The sequence below is a fragment of the Asparagus officinalis genome, chromosome 7 (genome assembly GCF_001876935.1).
Source record: "Asparagus officinalis chromosome 7, Aspof.V1, whole genome shotgun sequence".
Classification (NCBI taxonomy): domain Eukaryota; kingdom Viridiplantae; phylum Streptophyta; class Magnoliopsida; order Asparagales; family Asparagaceae; genus Asparagus; species Asparagus officinalis.
Genome location: NC_033800.1, coordinates 56,138,922 through 56,165,515, shown reverse-complemented (window position 1 = coordinate 56,165,515; position 26,594 = coordinate 56,138,922). Strand labels below are relative to the sequence as shown.

The 26,594-nt window shown below is 38.2% G+C and overlaps 1 protein-coding gene across 1 annotated transcript; it reads left to right on the top strand.

Moving 5' to 3' along the window:
• LOC109849591 (protein CLT3, chloroplastic-like) lies at positions 1–25,316 on the top strand. Its single transcript, XM_020419438.1, has 11 exons — positions 1–460; positions 4,945–5,090; positions 7,686–7,723; positions 7,828–7,943; positions 8,397–8,496; positions 8,588–8,623; positions 8,758–8,808; positions 8,931–9,054; positions 11,265–11,390; positions 24,804–24,972; positions 25,219–25,316. Exons 1-11 carry the CDS (start codon positions 48–50, stop codon positions 25,253–25,255), a joined length of 1,356 nt encoding a protein of 451 aa, XP_020275027.1. The 5' UTR covers positions 1–47; the 3' UTR covers positions 25,256–25,316.

Sequence of the window (26,594 nt, the reverse complement as noted above, 5' to 3'; positions counted from 1 at the left end):
CTCTTTGACCAACAACGAGCGACTCGATTCTTTTCTCGTCGGCGGCGATGTCTCTCTCCTGTCGCCGGAACGCTAGCCCCCAAATCCAAACCCTAGCCCTCTACGACCAAACTCTCCGGAGACGGCCCCACCGTCAACTGGTCACCGTTCCTCATGGGGTCGCGATCTCCGCCTCGCCGTTGAGATCTCATCGGCAGAGCATTGGTAATTGGATCGTTGTAGACGCCGGATCTAGATCGACGTCGAGATCGAGGAGGTCTTCATCGGAAGTGGTGTGCTGTTTGGGTTCTATCGGGGAGAGGATCGGAGGGGCGGAGGCTGAGAGGAGGAAGAGGGCAGAGGTGGTGGTGGCGGCTGTTGCCACGGTGGTGCTCGGGACTGGGAATCGTGTGCTGAATAAGCTTGCGCTGATTCCGCTTAGGAATTATCCTTTTTTCCTCGCCCAGCTCGCCACTTTCGGGTAAAGTTAGGATCTTTTTCATTTTTATTTTTAGGATTTTGTTGTTTTTGGTAAATAGCGAGTTGCTTTTGCAATTTTTCGTTTAATGCTGAGGTCACGTGAGGACTGCTTTTGAGCATGTGAGGTTGTTTTGTTTGACTTGACTAAGAAATTACGTCACGGCACTCGCAGCGGCAAGTTCATTTTTTCTGGAGTGCTGGTACGGGACCCAAAATATGGGACCAAGGGAGGGGACACGTGAGATGACCCATCCTTATTGCATAATGAGTTAACATGTGTTGGCATGGCCAACTTATTATGCAATAGGGAGGGGACACCTCATATGTCCCCTCCATTGGTCTCATATTTTGGGTCCTTAAATCATTTTCCTTTTTTCTGAGATCTCAATAGAAATTTTATTTTTTCTGGGTTATTTGCACTTTAATACACAAAGTTTAGCTGTTTTCTTCTTTTGGATGTTGGTGAGTTCGATTTTCACAATTTGATTACCCTTGAGTACAAAAAATTGACGTTAAAACATTCCAAAAAGGAAATAAGTGAGAAATAATTTTTCTTACCTATTTTCAGTTTTTGAGATTGGAGGGAAAACAAGGAACATAGTTAATTAGTTGGTGAATCAGATTGTCAAATTATTGTCAATTTGATAATTTCGGGATATTAAATTATCAGAATAAAACTTCGACTTCGCAATATCAAAGATAAAATAGGTGAAACTTTAGAGTCTTAAAGTGCAAATAACCCTATTTTGGTTCTTTTGGGTCTTATTGATTCTTAGAGAGATGCATGTGAATGTGGGCTTTATAAGTTAGTGTTGGCGCTTTGAGTTAAGTATGATCTGAATTCTTTCTGTAGCAATAATTCCATTTTAAAAAGCATGTGCTAAGAGAGACGTTCTCGTAGGGCCCTCTATGGGAATTCTATTATTATTATTATCTTGAGCTTTGATATGTCAGCCTCCAGTAAATATTAATGTTTTGGATTGTATCTATGTTGGATGATGACCATTTTATTTGGTCACCACAAAAATCTTTGGAGGAAGAATGAAAGAAAAAAAACTCTCATATCTTTATTTGGGAGATATGCATACCTGTCTTGAGTGGTCAGTTGTTGGGGATCATGACTGCTGTGTTAGTTGTATGGATAGTTCTGCAAATTCCCGATTAAGAACACAAAAGCATGAAATGAATTGGACTGAGAACCGATTCTTTCTTCTTCTTCTTTTGTTCCCAAAAATTTAAAGTAGGCAAATGATTCTCCCCATATATCTCAATCTTTGGATATTAGTTCTCTTTATTGTCAGTATGATATAACTCAGGCCCATACATTTCCTAAAACTACTTTACAATAATGTTCAGTACACCTTTGCTAGATTAGAGTAATATAATGATATGTTGTTATTGACATTTGACACTACCCAGCTTCAGTGGCAGATCCAGAAAGATCTTCTTGGAGGGTGGACAACAAGTATCTATTCACCTAAAAATAAAAGTATAATGTAATAAAACTATAATACATGATGGTAAGCACTTGGTACACTTTGAATGGGCTAATGCGATTTGTTACTAGGTTATTTTGTGTTCTTAGATAGGTTCGGTGCAATATTTTACATTTATGGGGGAAGCAAATTGTAAATATTATAAGGGTTCAAATGCAGTTTGTAACTTTTCAAGGGTGTAACTGCACCCCAACCTATACATCTAAAGCCTCCCACGCCTAGCTTCTTATTTGCTTCAACCATGGTTGACAATCAGCTCAAAAAGGAGTCATAAACCATTGATATATTCAATAGTTGTACTAAAGAGTCATAAACCATTGATATATTCAATAGTTGTACTAAAGAAAAACTTACAGCACTATGCTCTAGGTGAAGATATAACATAAGTTGTAGCTGATAAATGTTTTTAATAAAAAATTTCTGGTGTTGTGGTTTCAGGCTCGGGTCAATTAAAATAAGCGAGCAACATATTGGCTCAGGGTAAAGACAAGACACTTGAGGTGAAATAGGAGTGTGCTCAGGTGAAGCCAAAGAATTGCAGCGTAATGGAAGCTTTAAGTGTAGCTGGGAGTATTTGCATTTTAAACCTGGGTTCTGAATATGACCATGGTGGAGGGTGTTGATGTTAAATTGTCTAAAATTACTTGATCATTTAAAGAGGTAATGTGGAAACATCGATAGGTGGTAGAGGATAAATTCACCTGCACATGGAATAGAAATACAAAAGATTAATTAGACCAAAAACTACATAGGGTTTTTGCCTTTTTGGTCATGCAAGTTGGCGTATTGTCACACCATCAGCTTAAGAGCATCCATTGTCATAGGTAACATTTTTCTGTGTTGAATGGTGTTATTGTTTCTACAATTCCAGCTTGACCAAAATGGTAACAGAGAAACCTTGATAAAGTAGAGTGAGGCTCCATGTATAGCTTGTACATATACAATAGGCTCTAAGTGACGAGGGAGATGAGCACTTGGTCTTAGTGAATATATATATTTTTTATCAACAGATAATCAAGGACATCCAGCATTTCATATTAAGAGAAACGGAAATCAGTTGCTAATTGGCTTCACACAATAAAAGTAGCACAAATTGACGAGCATAGATATTTATCTTTTAACGACAATAAAAATTAAAACCTTTGTGATTATAGTATATTTTATTTGAGTAGAAATAGACTAAAGTCATTGATTAATTGATCCCTACTCTACTGATTTCAAGCATTTCATTTAAAAGGAAAAGCCAAAAGAAAATCAATCATGAAGCTCATGGATGGATCCAAAGTGTAAATAGGTGCCCCAATACAAACTAATGAGATGACCATGGAGTGAATAATCATAAAGGACTATTGTTGGAACTTGTAGTATTTATTAGTTTTTGTGGTGAAAATGAATGGTTATTTATTGATACGAAAATAATAATGAAAAAATGTATTATGTGTCAAGATTTTTGTGATTGTTGTGTAAATAATTTTTTCTATCGGTAGAGTTTGTATTATACAACTTAGTTGTTGGATATTCATGTGTGAATATAGTCCCATATCGGATAGGATAAGAAAGAGTGATAGGTTTAAAATAGGACTTAAGGCCAATACATAGTAGCGGTAGCTTTTGGGTTAAAATTGGTTGTTAGCCTCTATTTAAAGCCCATTAACTCTAGATTGTGCCCGATTACTCGCCAACAAATGATATCAAAGCTAATGTTGTGGTCTAAGTAAAAGTGAAGTCTAATGTGAAACTTAAAGGTCTTGAAGGCGTTGGGAGAATGACTAAGGTTAGAAAGATCCAAGTTAGACCAACTCAACCCACTGATGGCCATAGGAGTGATAGAGTCTGTGTAGCCCACAGGTGGTAGAAGATCCTACGGATGTTAGATAGTCGTATGCCGAATGTACGGTTGATAGTTCAGACCAAGTTAGTGAATCTTGTGAAACATTGAACTATACCCCCAAATGAAGGGGAAATTGTTGGATATTTTATGTGTGAATATAGCCCCACCTTAGATAGGATAAGTAAGAGTGGTAGGTTTAAAATAGGAGTTAGGGCCAATATCAAGTAGCTATAGTTTTTTGGTTAAAATTGGTTACTAGCCTCTGTTTAAGGCCCATTAACTTTGATTGGGCTCGATTACTCCTCACCACTAGTAATTTATATATGTTTGATTGTATATGTGCCCCCAACCAAAAAAAAAAAGGATCTGTCTCTTAGCTAACATAACGCCATGATGACCCTCTTCTTGAAAGTCGTATAACCTTTACTATTGGGTCCCTTCCGTATTTATTTATTTATTGAGGATTTGGGTTTGGTATGTAAAACTCATTCTCTCTTAATTATTTTTTTCAGTGGTGATACATGTACATGATTAGTTTAGCTAGTTTATGAGTGGTAAGAATGTGTCAATATGTGATATGGGTAGAACATAATATGATGCTCAGTTAGAGATGTCAGTGTGATTATTATATGAATTTCACTATGTGGAAAAAATTTAGTGTACAATGGGAATTTATTGGAAATGTTCTGGCTCTCTGTGTTTTTTATTCATGCCCTCTCTTGTGTTTGTTTGGGTTTGGGGTGATTTTTTGTTGTTAAGTTGGTTAGGTATCTTGGGAGTTATTGCTTTGTTCTTCGTTGAAAAAGGGAAGGAAAGAGGTTTCCACATTTGGAGTTATACCGCATGGATGAAGAAGCTGATAGGCCAGAGTTCATGAATACTGGTATATTTTTGTGCAAAATGAGGGTAAGCAGGAGGTGTCTGAACTTTTGGCTGAATGTATGGAGACAGTGATATTTGTCCTGTATTTACCTGGATGCAAAACCATGTACTATTATCTTTGTTGACTGGCGGTTATTATAATTATCTGTATTTTATTCAATTCTCTATTCTGATAAAGTAATTTGGTACTTTTGAAGGTTTACGGATCTAACTCTTCAAGTTATTGCATTATACTTACAAAAATTCTCGATCTCTGACCTTCTGCTTTGTTGTCAGTTATGTGGTGGCGTACTTTTCCATTCTGTATTTCCGTTATAAAGCGGGAATTGTTACCGATGAAATGCTTTCTCTACCAAAGACTCCATATGTGCTCGTAGGACTGCTAGAGGCACTGGCAGCAGCATTAATGATGGCTGCTGGAGGTACATTATAGCCACTGTTATTACATGTTATCCGATTGTTTTAAAAATAGCAAAAGACTTTCTAGTGGGCATTGGTTTGGTGCAAGTCAATTTGTATGCCAGCTGTTGCTAAGATGTTAGAAACCTATTGCTATCTCTTCATACTTGTAGTTATTAATTTTGATGTTGTAGAAGTTTTTGGTGATAACCTGGACATATAGGTACTACTAGGTTTTATGCACGTGCAATGCCGTGGTTAAATATCATGATTAAATATATTTGGTTTATTTCCTTACTAAAACTTGTTCTTCGGTTCCACTTTGATGGTTTTTGCTTACTTATATCTCTAAACTTTAGCATTGTAATTATTTTTTTCTTTAATGTTTGTTTAAATGAACTGCACCCAATTTAAATTTTTATATTGATAATTGAATTGACAAGAAATAATGTAATCCGAAATCAATTTGAATTATCATGTCACTGAGACCGACATGAAACCAAGCTTGACCTGAGAAAGTATAGCATTACAAAAGTGAAAAACACTTCAAAAAATAGCGTTCTAAAAGAAAATTAAATAATTAAAGCTTATAAGACAAGATGATTGGTTACAAGTGGGCTAAAATGACACAAAAGATAATTTAGAGTTTGTTCTTAATCCTTAATAGACTTTAAAAAAATCATAAACTAAAAATTAATGCTAAATCTAGTATACTTTTATATAATGAAAGCATCCACATAAGCATATAAAAGTACTAAATTTTTTTTATGAAAATCCCTTCTAAAGATTCCTAATTTACTCAAAAATAACTATATTATTCAGAAAATAGTGTATTTCATTCCTTCTGTTTTATTTTTTATTGAGACATTATCAATTCTTTTCCACCTTTATCTTTTTCGATAAAATTAGACTACTTTTAGATGCTGAAAAAGGATAGTAAAACCTTAAATTAAAAGTCACATATCTTAATGAAAGAATATCAAACAACTATTTTTTTTCTAAGTTTTGAAATTTTAGTCGTGTTTTGTGATTTTGAATTTTAAGGGTGTGTTTTGCAAACTTTGAAACTTTGAAAGTGTTTTTTAAAAAAATTTAAATTTTAAGTTAGGTGCTTGTAATTTTCATGTTTCATGTGGTGGTAGTAAGTTTTCGAATGTCAGAATATTTCTTGCAACTCTGAATTTTGAGGGTATTTTTATAATTATTAAAACTTTAAATTGTTTGTTGCAAAATTTAAAATTTTAGCGGTCTGCTGATAATTTTGAGATTTGATATGTATTGGTTATAAGTTTTTAAATTTTAGGGTTTTCTGTCTTTTTTAATTTTTGAAAGAGTTTTTTATAATTTTTATAACTTTAAGTTTATTTTTTTACAAATTTTAATTTTTTTAATGCCTGATGGTAATTCCTTGAATTCATCTTTGTTGTTCGCAAGTTTTGAAATTTTAGAATTTCAGAGTGCTTTTTTAATATTTGAACTTATGAGCGTGTTTTTATAGTTTTTAAAATATTGAGGGTTTTATGTTTGTTGTTTTAAGATTTGAAACGTCTAGACGTTTTGTGTAATTTTAAACTTTTAAGGGTAGTTTTGTGCAATTTTTAAAACTTTTTGGGGTTTTTTTGTAATACTTAATACATTATAGCATATTAATCTTTAAATTATTGACCTCCAAGTTATTCATATGGGATTAGGATAAGATATAATTATGATTGTAACGTATTAAAATTTAAATGAAATATTAAAAATAGTCAATGGTAATATTGACCATGTAATATAATTATGATTATAACAGGTTAAAATTTAAATGAAATATTAAAAATAGTCAAGGGTAATATTGACCATGTAAAGATTTTCCCGAACTCGTACTTTTAAAGGGAGTATGATTTATTCATACTTGTAGTCATTAATTTGGTGTTGTAGAAGTTTTCTATATGAAGACGTTTTTTGTAATGAACTAGACATCTGATTTGTCATAGATATGCATCAATATTTTCTGCTGGTTACATTAGTTGCTGTCTGCCGCAAATATCATGATAATCCATTCATCTCTTTAACAGTGCCAAGTTTTATACCTGCACTTGCAACAAAATCTTGACCTATGGCACATTGGCACCCACTTTAACTTATTTAAGCCGCTAAAATCTTTTCATCTTCTTTCTAATCCTTTATCTATGGTTGAGTGTAAACTGCATATTGAATGAGGTAAGTTTCCTATCTATCAACATTCAGCTGCTTTCTAGATTCCCTCTTGTACATAATGCCCTTCGCAATGTATGTGACACAACTTAGATATCTGACATTTGGTTGGTAACTGCTAATGGAATTTGTCTGATTCTATGTGGATCCTTCTAAATTCAAAGTTCTGCATTGCAACAACCTTCATTTAGTGGTAAAAGAGAGGAAGCTGCTACTATTAACTTAGTATCTCTATGCTTTTCTTTGGCCTCACATCGTCCACCAAATTTTTTTTGCTCTAGTCCTGACTGGCTGACATCCTCATTGTGTGAATGGTTTAAAGGTTGCGTTCTTGCTATGCTTTTATCTGCAAATTCTTTTACCCCTCTATAGACCCCTGGAAAAAAGCCTTACATGTTTTTTTTCCATTTTCCCTAGGACAGCCGTTCTTTCTGGGGCATCGATACCAATATTATCTCAGGTAATATAACTAATAGATAGATCATATTGTCCCTTTAGTTAAACAGAGAATTAAACTGAGAAACAGAATAATTTCAGTAACATTATTTCTTTGTTCTTGTGCAGACCTTCCTTGTTTGGCAGCTTTTCTTGTCAGCCATTTTCCTTGGAAGAAGATATCGAGCCAATCAAATTTTTGGATGTTTTCTTGTTGCTATCGGCGTAATTATAACAGTAACTAGGTAATTTTCATTTTAATAAGAATTTCAGCTTGTCCGGTTAAAAGTCAGTCTACTGAGGAAGAATATCAAATTTGTTACTCAGTGAATTATTTCCAAGGCATGTGCCATTACTTATGGTATTTCTTCCTCCATTGTGTTGGCTCATTTAAGAAACTTGACTTGATCTAATGCAATCCATACCCCTCTGAACCTGACAGAATCCAGCTAATATGACCCAGTCCAACATTATGCAAGTGGGCCTTGTCATGTGATCACTTTACCAAAATAATAGGTTGTAAGCTAACAATGTCTAGTCAGTCTCATACATCAGTGTCGTTTGATTCCTGATCATTCTTATTCAGAACATAATATTGGAAATTCTTTCAGTTGATTAACACGTTGAGAGTTCCTTTGACAGATTGTTTTTCAATGTATACATGGTCTTGTTTCTTGATTTTTGCTCTCTGACCACAGTGGATCAGGTGCTGGTCTTAGTTTGGGAAATGGTGGACTCTTTTGGATACTTCTGATGGTCACCTCTTTTCTGTTTCAAGCAGCTGACGCAGTTGTGAAGGTTATTGTCATATAACGCTTAGTTGATAAGAATCTCTTCACTAATTTCTCAATTCTAACATGTTTTATATGTCTCTCATTGCCACTGGTAGGAAATAATATTCTTGGATGCTAACAAGCAACTGAAGGTACTTTTGCATCTTTCCTTTATTCAAGGACTCACGGAACAAATTTTTCTAAAGTCATGCTCTTCATTTCACCAGTACGAGGATTATTACTGATTTATTAAAACAAACTAAGTAATGACACTTTTGTACTGTAGGGTGGTTCAGTTGATATTTTTGTTGTGAACTCTTTTGGATCTGCTTATCAAGTAAGACTTACTCTCTGAACATTATTTGAGCTGAATTAACTTTTCGCAGACTTCTCTTTGAGCCTTTCATCTGGTTTCTCTCTTTATTAAATTATTACATTTTTGTTTGTTCTTATATGCAGGCACTCTTTATTTGTCTGCTTCTCCCTGTATTATCTAAGTTATGGGGTGTTCCGTTCACTCAGCTACCAACATATATTAAAGATGGAGCAGCCTGCTTTCTCAATTTAGGATCATTGTCTAACGGTTCGTATCACAGTGTTTCTAGTAAAATTCAGCTCTGACACTCAGTACTTCAATATCCTACGAATTTGTTATCACTGAATAAAATTAATATCTATTTCAAGTTATTATTTGGCATTTTTGTAAATCCAGTGTATTTTCTAACTTTTGTCAGCCAGAACCTGACAAAAATTCTACTCATTAATTGGCATACGTTGGCCTTGTCTATTTATGCATGTTCCTTCTCATGTACAGACTTGATCTCATCTCATAAGTTCTTTAGAACAGTTTCTTTTTTTTTTCCTGCATGCATGAAACCTTTGTTAGCTCCTAGTCTCCTACTGTTTTGCAGGAATAGATATCAACATTTCAGGATTTTATAATAAATGTAATCATATAAATCAATAAACTCCTCATTACTGAAATTATCTGTTAAATATTTTAAGTTTTTTAAATTATTGAACATCTGCATTTTCTTGTACAATTATCAGATAAATGTCAGATAAATGCTTTCTGATAGTTGGCATGATGCTTTTGATCATTATTATCTTTGTTACCTGGGTTCTTGTAATCTGAAACCGCAACCGCACCCATACCTGTATCCTTACCCGTATCCATATACATACCCATATCCGTACCCAAACTCGTTGGACACTCTTTGCATGTATGCATGCATTTATTTGGGCATGTGCTCAATTATGCAATACATGTTTTAATTTCTAAAAACAATTGTCTTACATTTTTGGACACTAGTTTTTATGCACGTGTACCGCACGTGGTTAAATATTATAATTATTTATATTTAGTTTATTTCCTTACCAAAATTTATTCTTTAATTTCAATTTGATATTTTTTAGTCACTTATGTCTCTAAAATTTAATATTTTGATTATTTATCTTCTTTAATGTTTGTTTGAATGGGCTATACCTAAATTTTTTTTACCCTATGAATATTACTGAATATTACTAACATCATAGAATAATTCTACAATTTTTAAAATTGAGGGTGTTAATTGCAAATTTAAAATTTTAGGGGGCTACTACTAATTTCTAGATTTATGTTCGTTGTTTTAAGTTTTGAAAAGTCAAGATGTTTTGTGTAATTTTGAACTATTGAGGGTGTTTTGTGCAATTTTTGAAACTTTTTAGTTTTTTGACTGTAATTCACGTATTATAGTATGTTAGCTACTTATTATTTCTTTACCTTTTTATAATCATTTAAACTCATTGGTGTTTATATGGTATTATCTTTCTCTATTATACCCGAGGCTTAATTGATGCGACAAAGAATTTTTTATGGTGGGAAAAGGGGAATCTATGGTCAAGTTTGATGGTAATCCCTAGAATTCATCTATGTTGTTCGCAAGTTTTGAGGGTGTTTTTTTATAATTGAAAATTTTGAGGGTGTTTCTATAATTTTTAAAACATTGAGGGTGCTAATTATAAATTTTAAATTCTTCGGAGGATACAGTTAATTTCTAAATTTCATGTTTATTATTTTAAGTTTTGATGTGTGATGGTGTTTGTAATTTTAAATATTTGAGAGTATTTTTGTGCATTTTTAAAAACTTTTTGGGTTTTTTTATTATTGTTGTAATATTTCATATAACTTTATCTTTTTTTTAATTATTGAGCTATAGGTAATTCACGCGGGATTAAGATAGGATATAATTATGATTATGGTAGATTAAGATTTAAATAAAATATCTAGAAAAGTGAAGGGTAATATTGACCAAGAAAAGATTTTCCCAAACTCGTGTTTTTAAAGGAAGTATGATATATCTTATATTTCTCATCCACTTCTTGAAAGTCATTGGACATAGACATGTTCCAAATTATGATTTTTCAAGGGTCGTTTGGATGTCTAGTTCAAAAACTAGTGATTTTCCAATTTATAATCCACATAATAATAGAAACATAAAAATGTTATAGGAATTTTAATTCTCATCATTGTTCTCATATAAATTATTAACTCCAATACATAATATATGTGTATATAATTATCTATATAGCCGTGTTCCCGTACCTTTTACGAATTTACCGTATCCCGTACCCGTACCCATGTAACATAGGTTATTATTAAGTTCTCAGGAGCTAGCAGGTGTCCTACTTTGCAGTATAAAATATTAGAAGTATTCTGCTTCCTCTATTATTTGTGTTTTCATTAATTTTAGCTCCCAGTTAAAAGACTAGCTCAAGAACTTGCAGTGTTGTTAAATTAGTTTCTGGTTGCAGGATGTCAAGGTGCACCAGTGCTACCTCTGCTATTTGTAATTGTTAACATGGCTTTCAATATATCATTATTGCATCTGCTTAAAGTCTCTTCAGCCGTCGTTTCTTGCCTGGCATCCACTTTCTCAGGTTAGCTATATCTCTATCTACTTATCTGGCTACATGTTTTTAATTCAGATATTAGTGTAGGTGTTTGCACTGTTTGTGGATTAATTATAATTCTTATTTATTCTTGGCATCATACGAGATTGTAGCACCGCAACTGACGCTACTAGTGACCTTTGATTTTCACCAGCTTGAAATTACAACTTCACTTATCAAACTGTCTTAGTTTGCTTCATTCTTCTTGCTAGTGTGATAATTGTCGAAACTATGCTCTATCATTGTTTCAAAATGAGTTGAGTTGGGAATGAGACTCGGGTATGCATACAACAGAAGCTAGGGCCTGGGCTGAGAGTAGGGTTGTGCCAGGATGTTGTTTTCCATGTTGATAAATATTGTAAGTAGGGGATAGTTTTTATCTTTCAAGTAATCCTAATTATAGTTTTTATCTTTCAAGTAATCCTAATTATAGTTTTATCTTTCAAGTAATCCTAATTACTTAAGATCTTACTAAATATTGTAAGTAGGAGAGAGTTTTTATCTTTCAAGTAACCTAATTACTTAAGATCTAACTAAAAGAAGCTGCCACCTACTTGTTATCCTAAGTGTTATTGTAGATTATTTCCATGAGGATAACTAATCTATGACAGGTCTTGTGGCAAAGTTTTAAGGTCTGTTTATTTTGCTTTTCTTCCAAATAAGTGGAAGAAAGCTTCTTACAGATGAACATTTACGAAGCTAGAGTGTGAGGACTTTTTGAAATTTAAACTGCTTGTCAAGAAAGATCAATATCAAAATTTATTTGAAGGAGTTTGGAAAAAAGAAAGCTTATTACAGATGAACCTTTATGTAGCTAGTGTATGGACTTTTTGAAAATTTAAACTGCATGTAAGATATCAGAAATTTATTTGAGGGAGTTTGAAAAATGATTCATTTTTTAGAGGAATTCATAAACCAATCACAAAAGAAGAGAGGAAAAAACTGAAAATTCTAGTCAGAAGTGAAAATAACATGAGAGATCATCGGAGAGAGAAGAAATCAGAGCATAGAAAGCCACAATGGGGTTGGTAATTTACATTTTGCACCCTGTTACCTTTTACTCATGGTTTTCTCCTATCATGTTGCCATGTTGGTGACACACTGTGCAAAAGCTTAAACTTGTGTTTGGCCAACAACTAGTTTATGCCCGTAACATCTAAATTGGAAGACAATCATTTGTTTGCTACCTAGGACTTAGGAGAGTAGGATTTATAATTGGAAAGAATGGAAAATTAGTTATAAAATTGCTTATAGAAGCAAGCGAAAATAAATCAATTAGCAAAGTCCTTCAGGAGTACTATGTCACTTTAAAATAAAAATACGCTTGTTTAATGGGCTTCAATGTGAAAAATTCTCCTTCATGATCAAGGATTGTTATTGTTTGAATAGAGATCAAGGTTGTTGTTGGGTGTGTAATAGTTGTCTTTTTTTGTCATATGGGAGTATTGATTTGTGACGCCCCTGGGTTCACACAAGACTGCAGTCCGAGGTGAAACCAAGGATGTCAAACCTGCCATGCACTACACCGTACAATAACATGTTTCACCATCACAATTTTATCACTCTAGTGGGTCAATAATAGGTGTAGGTACAAAAGCAAGTAAAAGATACTACAAGAGATAACTGATGAAAAGATAGAGATCAAATAGTATTCCATCATCCAACATACAGGAATACAAGGTCAATATCTGAAATGAACAAACTGAAGTTCTTAATACATCTCAAATACAACAAGTCTGAATAAAGGAAATAAGGCACACAGCCTTTACAACATCTAGAATAAAGTTCTCAAATGCATAAGCAAAGTCTATAGTGGAGCTCCCAAAATAAAGCATAGCTAGAATAGATAGTCGAACACTAAAGTGTGTCGCCATCAACCTGCGACTCTCCGGGCTCCTGGCTCGTGACCTGAAAGGGGGAGGGACAACGAGCGTAAAAGCGCTAGCGAGCAACATCACAACCAACCCCAAGGGAGAGGGCTCGTTGTATAAGGAAATACAGTTATCACAAAATACATATATATAAAATCAATTATCCTAAAAATAAACAATAGGTTTTAGTACTTAGGAAGTTTCAACACGGGCATAGGTACGTCGAGAGAAATAATCCAGACAAGAAAACCCTCATGTATATACCTTATATCCCAAATTGAAAGTCCCTAAGTACCAAACCCGGAGTCCAATAAGTGAACAGAAATAAGTAATAAGGAAATACATCCCATCTCAGAACATAAATACAGTACCTTGTACTGACCTACATAAATACCATGCCGTATTCTACATAAGTGTCGTACCCAGCCTAGGTAGCTATCATGTCTCATCGGTATCAAAATGTCGTGTCCCAAACTCAAATGTGTACCATGCTCAAGGTTTAGCAAAAATGTCCAACACATGGACTAAAAGGGATGCAGGTCCAACACATGGACTGAAATAAAATGCATGTCCAACACATGGACCAAGATGACAAGTATCCAACACATGGATCAATAATAATGCATGCTCAACACGTGGACTATGAACGAAGAAGTGTAATTCTCACTAGCATATGTGGAAATACATATACATGTCCCAACTGTGCACGTGTTTCAATGTGCGGGTCTAAATTCGTATCACAGTCAATTCCCATGTGTAGATAAGTCACTAACATCGCAAACCAGTGTGAGATAAAAGAGGTGATCTCTCGAACACGCGAAAAGATCAATAAGGGATCAACATGCACAAAATTGTGCGGCGGTCGACCGCAGAGGCCACTCCGGTCGACCGCTCACAGCGTCAAAAGTTATTGTGTTCAAAACTGAACGGCGGTCGACCGCAGAGGACATGTCGGTCGACCGCTCAAAGAGCAGAAGCTTTTCTGCTGGAAAAATCTTGGGGCGGTCGATCGCCGCGTCCACTGCGGTCGACCGCGAAGCTGACAGAAGCCCAGTTAGGGTTTCTGTCGGCTTCAAATCCCAACCACCCTTGACGATTTCTGCACTAACTTAAAATTAACATTTAATCCAGGTCATAGAACAGGAAACTACCAATTTTAAACATTTAAAATCTATCATTTAAAATCCCAAGCATATAACCATGATTTAGATGTCTTTAAAACAGTATAAACATGATTAAATTTGTTAAAAACATTTTCAGATCTGGATCTCAAAAGTTGAAGCTTTAAAAATCCGAAATATTTGATCTTCACATATTATGCCATAGTGATCTACTATATTTACATGAAATACGATTTTTGGCCCAATAAAACATGATTAAAAACCCAAATTTTTGCATGAAAACGAAAAGAGGTGAAGTTGGGCGAGATGTTACTCGCCTCTGATGAAAGCAACGCCCTAGATCTGAAGGAAGATGGTCCCTCTCGCTGAATCCACCCAAAATCCGCCGAAAAACCCTTCAAAGCTCCTCCCAAATCACCAAGAAGTGAGAACTAGGGTTTGAGGGGGAGAGAGGGGGCTAGGGTTCTGATTTCAGATGAGAAATGGGGCTCTTTAGGGTATGATAGTATATATACTAACCCCACAACCCGACCCGAACCCGACCCGAAACCCATTAAGACCCAACACAGAAAAACTCTTTGCCTGCTGTGCGGTCGACCGCCGCGCCTTGTGCGGTCGACCGCACAGCAGGAGAAAAATCTCCTGTGTGCCCGACTGCTGTGCGGTCGACCGCCGCGCACATCGCGGTCGACCGCACAGCAGAACAACTGCCTGCTATGCCTTCTATCACATGCTGATCAATCCCCTTGATTTCTCTAACATAGAAATTCTTGCTAGGCTCCCAAACACTATTTATCACATTTATTTAACATATATATATGGTTGTTCATCTCAAAAGAAATGTTTACCACTAATAACTCAAAATATTCATTAATAAATTTACGGGGTTCTACATTCTTCCCCCCTAAAAAGAATTTCGTCCTCGAAATTTGGAAATCATACTCATCTCGAAATATGAAATTCTAGATGAGCGCACATGGATATTTATACTTAACCGTCCAAAATGATAATATTCCCGCTCAAGCCCTAATCTAATGGAACTAGTACATCGGGTGAAAAATCCAAACAAGGAACCCCCCATACATATACCATGTGTTCCAAAAGATTAAGAATTGGGCGAAGATATTCTCATTCTAGTGTTAAATAGATCTAACCAAATATATCAACATAATATAAGGCACTTGTCATAAAATTTATTTACCTGATCAAACAAATGTGGGTAGTCGCGTCGCATGTCCTCCTCGCGCTCCCAAGAAGCTTCCTCAACTCCACTTCGGTTCCATTGAACTTTCACCAATGGAATCACCTTGTTCCTGAGTCTCTTGTTTTCTCTAGCAAGAATAGACACTGGAATCTCAATAGTAGACAAATGCGCTCCAAAATCTGGAATGGTCCAATATATCTCGGCGCAAGCTTCCCCCATCGCCCGAATCGCTGCACGCCCTTCATAGGCGATACCTTTAGCATAACCAAATCCTCAATCTGGAACTCTAGTGGTCTTCGCCTCTTATCTGCATAGCTCTTCTGCCGGCTCTGAGCAGCTAGAATCCGCTCTCTGATCAATGCTACCTTCTCAGTAGTCTGCCTCACAAGCTCTGGCCCAAGCATCAAACTATCATCCGGCTCTGCCCAGCATATCGGTGATCTACAGGGCCTCCCGTACAATGCCTCATACGGAGCCATGCCGATCGTCGCTTGATAACTGTTGTTATAAGCAAATTCTACCAATGGAATATGATCCTCCCAGCTGCCTTGGAAGTCAATGACACATGCCCTCAACATGTCCTCCAATACCTGATTCACCCTCTCCGTCTGACCGTCCGTCTGCGGGTGAAATACACTGCTATAAGATAGCGTGCTGCCAAATGAGTCCTGGAAACTCCTCCAAAAATGTGAAGTGAAAACCGATCCTCGATCCGACACGATCGTGTCCGGGACCCCGTGAAGTCGAACTATCTCCCGAATGAAGATCCTCGCATAAGTCTCGGCTGTATAAGTGGTCCTTACCGGAATGAAATGTGCATGTGCTGACTTCGTCAATCGGTCCACTATGACCCAAACCGAATCATTCCCCTTCTTCGACTTCGGCAATCCCACAATAAAATCCATAGAAATATCTGTCCACTTCCACTCTGGAATGGGTAAAGGCTGAAGTGTCCCTGCCGGTCTCTGGTGCTCTGCCTTCACCTGCTGACAGGTAAAACATCTAGCTACATAGTCTGTAACTTCTCTACGCATACCTCTCCACCAGAAATGTCTCTTCAAGTCCTTGTACATCTTGGTGGTTCCTGGATGTACCGTGTACCGAGTGCGATGTGCCTCATCAAATAGCTCCCTCTTCAGCTTTGCACTGGCTGGCATAACCAATCTACCCTTCATTCGTAGACCTCCATCCGCTCCTATGGTCCAATCAATCTTAGGCTCTTTGGAAATCTCCTCCTTTTGGATTTGAATCCAAGAGTCTCCCAACTGAGCTCCGACAACTCTGTCGCTCCAAGATGACTGCACTGAGATAGCTCCCAAGAATGCACTGGTTCCTCCAATCTCGGGTCTAAAATCAAACTCGTTAAGAGTGATAAGATCTCTGTACAAGGAACACCTCAAAGTCGCAACCCGAGGCCGACGCTTCCTACTCAAAGCATCTGCTACGACGTTCGCCTTCCCTGGATGATACTGAATCGCGAACTCGTAGTCCTTGATAAACTCAATCCACCTCCTCTGCCTCTGATTGAGTTCCTTCTGAGAAAAGAGGTACTTCAGACTCTGATGGTCTATTCCATACAAGTAGTGCCTCCATGACTTCAGTGCAAACACCACTGCTGCTAACTCCAAGTCATGAGTGGGGTAGTTCTGCTCATGTACCCTCAACTGTCGTGAGATATATGCCACCACTCTCTGAGTCTGCATCAATACGCCTCCTAAGCCTGCCAATGATGCATCTGTATACACAACAAATGTCCTGTCACTGCTCGGAATAGTCAAAACCGGCGCTGTAGTCAACTTAGTCTTCAAAATATCAAAGGCTTTCTGGCACTCCATGCTCCATATGAACTGTACACCCTTCTTCGTAAGGTGTGTAATAGGCGTCGAAATCTTCGAGAAGTCCTGAATGAACTTCCTATAATATCCAGCTAAGCCCAAAAAGTTACGAACCTCTGTCACCATCTTCGGTGGCTCCCAATCAATGACTGCCGTGACCTTAGCCGGGTCCACTGCTATACCCTCTCGACTGATGACATGGCCAAGAAATCTGACTTCTGAAAGCCAAAACTCGTACTTGCTGAACTTAGCATACAGCTGATGCTCCTGAAGAGTCCTCAATGCTATCCGTAGATGCTCCTCATGATCCGCCTCCGACCTCGAGTAAATAAGAATATCATCGATGAAAACGATCACAAACTGATCTAAGAAGGGACGGAAAACCCGGTTCATCAATATCCGTAGATGCTCCTCATGATCCGCCTCCGACCTCGAGTAAATGAGAATATCATCGATGAAAACGATCACGAACTGATCTAAGAAGGGACGGAACACCCGGTTCATCAAGTCCATGAATACCGCGGGTGCATTGGTCAATCCAAATGGCATGACCAAGAACTCGAAAGAATCATATCGAGTAAGAAAGGCGGTCTTGGGAATATCCATCTCCCGAACCCGCAACTGATGATAGCCAGAACGAAGATCAATCTTCGAGAAATACTGCGCACCCTGCAACTGGTCAAACAAGTCATCAATCCTAGGTAGTGGGTACCTATTCCGGATAGTGACCTTGTTCAACTCTCTATAATCTATGCATAATCTCATACTACCGTCCTTCTTCTTCACGAAGAGGACCGGCGCGCCCCACGGAGAATGACTCCGGCGAATAAAACCCTGAGCTAATAACTCGTCCAACTGGGTCTGAAGCTCCCTCATCTCAGCTGGTGCCATACGATAGGGTGCGCGGGATATCGGGGCTGTGCCTGGCTGCAACTCAATACAAAACTCTACCTCTCTCACCGGAGGTAATCCAGGAATGTCCTAAAAGACATCCTGATACTCTGAGACAACTCTAGTCTCCAATAACTCAGCACCCTGATCCCGTCGCATCACCTCCTCGATGTACGCCAGAAATGACTCCGCTCTCGGACCCGTCGGACGCTCGCAACTTGACTGTCTTCGCAAAGCAGTCAATGCTAACATGGTAGGAAGACAACCAATCCATACCAAGGATGACACCGAACTCGGACATACGCAACACTATCAAATCGACTATAAACTCCGACTCGTCTAAACTGACGGTACACCTCCTACAAACGCTCTCCAGAAGCGATACCTCACCTAAAGGGGTGGAAACAGATAAAGGGGTGTCTAGAGGCTGAGCTACGAGCTGGAGTCTAGTCATAAATGCATGCGAGATGAAAGAATGCTGCAGAAGAAATGTACTGCCCATCAAAGAAGTATATGAAGTCCTCCCATGTGAGGGTCATCCTCTGCTCTGGAGTAAACTGCAGTCGGTACCATCTCCCGGCATCACCCTTCAGACTGTAGGATGCCAATCTCTGCTTCTGAACTGAGCCCACACTGAGTATGTCAAGAATGTTGCCCACATCCTCCTTCCACTTATGGGCTGCAAGAGGGTCTGGTGATCCCTGGAACTCGGGTGCCCTCATCTTCTGGTACCTCTCAACCATACGGAGCCAAGTCTCCTGCTCGGTGGTCCTGTCTGGAACTGCTAGAGGAATGGCTGCATGCGTGACTTCTGGGGATCTCTCTCTGACAGGAACGGCAGGTATCCCCTGCTGCTGAGCTACCGGTGGTGGTGGTGTCCGTGGTGCTATATGAGTCGTCACCAAGTCCTCAATGGCCGTCATCCTGGCAATGAGAGGAGCCATAAGATCCACCAAGTACTGAGGAGCCTGCTGCGGTTCTGGTGGTGCCTGCTGAGGCTCGGACTGAGCTGGCTGCTGCTCTGATGGAGTCTGCTGTGACTCCGCCTGGGCAGCTCTCCTGGTACGGGGTCTACCACGTCCTGCCATCTCTCTGATCATAAGAAAACAAGAGTATACGAGTCAAAATAGACTTCTATAAATAGCGTATCACAATAAGATTTTCACAACATATAGTATTGCACCAATACTTTAAACTTATACAAAAATAGTTGTCATAAAAAAAATTTTCTCAAATTTTGAGATATACGCATACCGTCCTCACTCATACTAGGAATTCATTACGGACTCTATACATGAATCCTAAGAAACTTTATCCTAGTTCCACGACTCGACACAGGATGATCCTAAGGATACTGGAACTAGAGCTCTGATACCAACTGTGACGCCCCTGGGTTCACACAAGGCTGCAGCCCGAGGGCACTACACCGTGCAATAACATGTTTCACCATCACAATTTTATCACTCTAGTGGGTCAATAATAGGTGTAGGTACAAAAGCAAGTAAAAGATACTACAAGAGATAACTGATGAAAAGATAGAGATCAAATAGTATTCCATCATCCAACATACAGGAATATAAAGTCAAAATCTGAAATGAATAAACTGGAGTTCTTAATACATCTCAATTACAACAAGTCTGAATAAAGGAAATAAGGCACACAGCCTTTACAACATCTAGAATAAAGTCCTCAAATGTATAAACAAAGTCTATAGTGGAGCTCCAAAATAAAACATAGCTAGAATAGATAGTCGAACACTAAAGTGTGTCGCCATCAACCTGCGACTCTCCGGGCTCCTGGCTCGTTACCTGAAAGGGGGAGGGACAACGAGCGTCAAAGCGCTAGCGAGCAACATCACAACCAACCCCAAGGGAGAGGGCTCATTGTATAAGAAAAATACAGTTATCACAAAGTATATATATACACATATAAACAATTACCCTAACAATAAACAATGGGTCTTAGTACTTATGAAGTTTCAACACGGGCATAGGTACGTCGAGCGAAATAATCCAAACAAGGAAACCCTCATGTATATACCTTGTATCCCAAATTGAAAATCCCTAAGTACCAAACCCGGAGTCTAATACGTGAACAGAAATAAGTAACAAGGAAATACAACCCATCTCAGAACATAAATACAGTACCTTGTACTGACCTACATAAATACCACGCCGTAATCTACATAAGTGTCGTACTCAGCCTAGGTAGCTATCATGTCTCATCGGTATCAAAAATGTCGTGTCCCAAACTCAAATGTGTACCATACCCAAGGTTTAGCAAAAATGTCCAACGCATGGACTAAAAGGAATGCAGGTCCAACACATGGACTAAAATAAATGCATGTCCAACACATGGACCAAGATGACAAGTATCCAACACATGGATCAATAAAAATGCATGCTCAACACGTGGACTATGAACGAAGAAGTGTAATTCTCACTAGCATATGTGGAAATACATATACATGTCCCAACTGTGCACGTGTTTCATTGTGCGGGTCTAAATTCGTATCATTCAATTCCCATGAATCGGTAAGTTACTAACATCACAACTTCATTAACAAAAATCCCAACTTAAATCAACATGATTTTAAAAGTTCTTAAACAGTAAAAATGAGTTTAACTCTTCTAAAAGCATTTCAGTTCAAAATCTCATTTATTAAACATCATTAGTGAACCTTTTAAGACTGAAATGTATGATTCTTGCCCCTCATGCCATAAGGTCTACTTTATCTACAAAAATACGATTTGGGCTCAATAAAAACCGGATAAAAACTCAAATCTAAGCATAAAAACGAAAAGGGATGAAGTTGGGCGAGATGTTACTCGCCTCTGATGAAAGCAACGCCCTAGATCTGAAGGAAGATGGTCCCTCTCGCTGAATCCACTCAAAATCCGTCGAAAAAACCTTCAAAGCTCCTCCCAAATCACCAAGCGCGAAAAAACCCTTCAAAGCTCCTCCCAAATCACCAAGAAGTGAGAACTAGGGTTTGAGGGGGAGAGAGGGGGCTAGGGTTCTGATTTCAGATGAGAAATGGGGCTCTTTAGGGTATGATAGTATATATACTAACCCCACAACTCGACCCGAACCCGACCCGAAACCCATTAAGACCCAACACAGAAAAACTCTCTGCCTGCTGTGCGGTCGACCGCCGCGCCTTGCGCGGTCGACCGCACAGCAGGAGAAAAGTCTCCTGTGTGCCCGACTGCTGTGCGGTCGACCGCCGCGCACATCGCGGTCGACCGCACAGCAGAACAACTGCCTGCTATGCCTTCTATCACATGCTGATCAATCCCCTTGATTTCTCTAACATAGAAATTCTTGCTAGGCTCCCAAACACTATTTATCACATTTATTTAACATATATATGGTTATTCATCTCAAAAGAAAAGTTTACCACTAATAACTAAATGTATTCATTAATAAATTTACGGGGTTCTACATGATTTTAGTTCAATTTTTGCATGTTAAGAAAGTGTTATGGAATTGGTTTGTTCTCGACATGTGACAGTATATCTTGGTTATACTGACATGAACCCGACAATGGTTATTCTGACTTGAAACCCACGATGATACATGAATAATTAACATGAAATGCGTATGCACATGAGATTTATGGATACTAATAGCTACTGTTATGTTAGTAATATATCTATATATGACATTGATGACACAGTACATGACTAAGAAGCGCTAATGTGTGGCTATCAGGTGTGTCCTCGCAACAGGACCATACACACACGTTAATGATATGATTACTGATTGCTACCCGGCACAGTGAAAAAGGGGGCATGTGTTTCCCTTATAATGATCTTGATGTTGGATAGGGTTTGTGTCCTCTTCTTACCAGATAAATGTGTATTGTGCCTTGACAGTTAACATTTGTGGCTGTTCTTTATGACAGAACCTTGCAAAAGGAATCACATGTTGCAGAATGAGTGAAATTAACAGTAAATCAAGATACTGAATGCAAGACGTTAAAAGATAAAAAAAGAATGCCAGTTTCGGAGAGTCATAGGCTCACATTTGGAAGAGAACAAGAGTGCTAAATTACAATTGGTTTGAGGATGTAAAAGCAATAATCAGGAGTCTTAACAGATTTGGTGTTCTTTTCTAAGTCGAGTGGAACAAAAATATTAGTTTGATTTGGATGGAGGATTGGAGGTTTATGGTTTACGCTGTAAAGATTGCTGTTCTTAAGGGATAGAATTTAATCAAAGTGTCTCAAGAGCTCCAGCTCGGTAAGGTTGGTTAGTCTTCATCTGCAATTTTTGTTAGTCTGGCCATCTTTCAATCTGTCCGCCCTTCGCTTCTTTCCTACATCAAGCCATCAGAGCGCACAAACCCTTTGGTTGTTTGATGACTGGATATTCACCATTCCAGTTTTGAGAGAGATTTGAAATTTGAATAGAGCTTAGAAATGTGTTTTACTAGGATATGTAAATCATTAGTTATCGACCATAGCTTATGTGCTTGCTTTTCAGGGAGGCAACAATTCTTTTTGTGCTATTTGCAATAGTGACCTAAACCAGTTACATGGAATGGTTTTTGATCCTCCAACAACTATAGTTTTTGTCCCTGGAGAAATGTTAGTGCATGTTGACTGACCCGAATAAACTCAAACCAGGAGTTTGGTAGTAGGAAGAAACTCTTTTGTTAGGAAAAGGCCTTAATTTTGAAATTTAACGTGCAAGATAGTACAAGTAGGAGCAAGAAGCTGAAACTGTGGTTAATGAAAAGTTTAGGAAAAGGAAATTCAAGATGCATCTAATTTCCTTAGAGCCATCTTGTTATACATCTTAGTGGGCTGATACGTGTATAAATTTTGAGCCTAAATCTTAGTGGGCTTAAATTACAAAAAATTACATGGCCAAGATTTGTCCTAAAAAATTCTTAATTGCCATTCCTCTAGATAGACATCCATAGGATAATTAATGATTTGGTGGCTGCCTTAACTCGCTCCATGGAGCTCACCTGCTTCATCTTTCAATAAAGTATTGAACAAAATAGCATGAAATTACTAAATGACAGAACCCTCCGAATGAGGTATAAACTATTTGTTCTCATACTTTGTTGTTTCCAAAATAAGAAAAATTTTGAGCAATAAATTTGGGTTTTAGTGATAATGTAAATTTTACTACAAGGAAAAAGGCAAATTACAATGAAATTACATTACAATTCAGACTGGCACAGGTGTAGCAAGCTTTGACGGGAATTGGTGTAATACTAATGTAAAGCTCAGATAAGATTCCCATTCCTTTTCGCCATTTAGACAGAATCTCATTCTGCTTCCTATTAAGAAACCGTTGTTTCTATCTAATCTAAAAATTATCAAGTCAGTTTTTCGTCATGCTTGAGAGCACTATTTTAAAAAACCTCTGCCTAGTCCGTCTAGGCAATACGCCTAGGTCTAGACGGTACCTAAACCACGTAACTAGCGTCTTGACGGTACCTAAGTTGCCCACCTAGGTTTTTGGAGTGTTTAGTGGAGCATTGTCCGCTTACGTAGACTGCATCATTTCGGTATTAATCATGATTTTCTGTGTTGCAGCCTCCACATCCTTCAACCTCCTCCAAACTCCTTTAAGCTCCAAATATGAACACCTTCACTATCTCCTCCGACCTTCAGCAGAACTTCCTCGATCGCCACTTAAATGAAGAAAGAGATCCGCCTAGACATTAGTCCGACACCTAAGCCTTCTATAACATTGACATTTACTATTAATTATTATAATTAAATAATAAAAAAAGAAAACCTCCTAGGCTCTAGGCATCAAGTCCAATGCCTAGGCCTCCTAGTGTTTTCTATAACACTGTTAGTTATTATTTTGATTATTTAGTATTTAACTATGCATGGTTTATTGTGGACCTAAGATTTTTATTTTTTTACAAATTTATATGAATTTAATATATTTATTTTATCAATTATTATAATTAAATAATTTTAAAAATAACTAACTGTCTAGACGCTGTCTAGACGTCTTAAGCGCTAGGAGCTTGCTGAAACACATAGTCCGACTAGCGCATTTTGTAACATTATCCATAGAGAATTCTACGGATGAATAACAGACGTGAAGCTTCTTCTTGAAATGGCTGCTTGAAATATTAAATAACCCTGCTATTCTTCGTGCTTATTTTTGTATGAAGCGGCTCAGTCAGTCAGTTTTCTCAATTGATCATCAAGTCATTGCAATATTAACTACGGTTGGCTTCTCAAGAAAAAATTATGCGCTTTTTTTACTTTTTGGCATTATTTTGAACTAAAGCGTGCTGTGACTGCTGTCCCTGCGCAAAAATCCTATATCGTGCTGAGCAGGTTGCATCTACTTTTCTCTTAACTTGCAGCATATAAAAACCTGTGGGCGGGGTCCTTGGCTGCTTGTTGTGATTAAAAAACAGCTATTACTGTTCACTGTACTTCAAACTAAATAGTTACTTAACTTGCAATTTTCTTCTTCTTCTGTTGTTTAATGCAGTGCCCCTTGCAATCTACGCCTTCACATTTCCTTTGCCTCACATGGGAGTAGCATCGTCTCTCTCGGCCGGATTTCTGGCAGGCACAGCGGTGCTAATCTCCGGCCTCCTGCTCTATTCCTGGTCTCCTCCTCCATCACCAACAGCCATTGAACAATCACCGTCTAAAGGGTAGACTTTTTCTTTTAATTTAATCCCGTCTCAAGTTTGTTGTACCATTATGTTTACAACCTTGGTGGATCTGTGGAAAGAATAAAAGTTCTTCTCCCAGAGCCATCTGATTTTGGATGTTGTATTCTTCAATGGAAACTGAAGTAATAAAACAATGCGAGGAAACAGAAATAAAAAAGTTCCTACATTTTCTCAAAACACTTGCGTGCACATTATCACAACTATCACCGCCATTTATTCATACAGAGGCAAGCGAGACACAGAGACATCACCGATGATCTGATCACCGAACAGAACGAAAAGCACGAGCACGACCATGATCGCCACCGGAACCATGAGCAGACACGGCGACGTTCAATCGTCGATCGTTAATACCGAGCTGTGTGCGGGGACCTATTGGCAATTTTTGATGCCTACACAGCCCCTGCAGGCGGGTTGCTCGCACCACTCGGCAAAGATGGGGAGGCACCACTGCTATGAGGACTTTCAGCCCCGGGAACTGTAGCAGTATCAGGCTCAACGCCTGGTCCTACAATAACACTCCTAGGTTAACCAAATGGAAATTTGGATAAGTAAGGAGAAGCGGGACAAGAAAATCGTATGCATACCTGCAATCCCCCCGTCCTCAGGTACAGCTGGGATGCCCAGGGTCATGAGAGTATCGGCCCAAGCAGCTGGTCCTAGGATGACACTTTCTTATTAGTCAAAATGAAAATTTAGACAAATAAGAAGGATTGGGATAGCACAGTCATCTGCATACCTGCAGATCCATCATCCATAGGCATTTGAAGGATGCCAGGAGTCATATGAGAATCGGTCCTAGTGGCTGGTCCTATGATTGCACTCATAGATTAATCAAAAGACAGGTGAACATAAGAAAAGTACAATATCCCTGAATCGTATGCATACCTGCAAGCCCGTCATTCTGAGGCAAACTGGATATGTCAGGGATAGATACCGGGCTAACTCCGATGGTTGACGCTGCGATAGTCAATCATTCATTAGTCAAATAAAAGATCGGGCAAGAGGAGGAGAATCAGATATGTACCGGTAGACGAATCATTCCCAAAGAATGGTCTCTCGGTCCCTCTGGAAGTTTGCTCAGCCAACATGTCAGCTAATAAGCCGGCATCCGGCTTCGAGAAGCTTGGCCCCTCCATCGCAACATCTGCAGGGTAACCTGAATGAGGAAAGATGAGGAAAGCTCGAGAAAATACTTTCAACAAAAACGAGAAGTCTTCCTTCCCCATGCTTGAGGAAAATGACATTGAATGTGAACGTACCTGAACAAGGGACTGCGGGCTCAACATTATTCATCTGCTCAAGGTCGATGTTTAGATCGATGCCCAAGGACCCGTCGTGAAGAGAGTCACACATCTGTTGCACGAAGCAATCCATGTTATCAGCACCACCGCCACCAGAAGCAACCCTGACCTCACTCCCAACCCTAACCTATGCATCAACTAACACAAAGCCAACAGAATAAGTGTGAATGAATCTTTTAGATTTAATGGAAGAAGGAAAGAATGTAGCTGGTGAAGGAACGAGCACTTTTATAGGACTTTGGTCTCAGTCGTAGGTTGAAATGTAATGCTAGCTAGGTGGTTTTGATTTCAAAATCT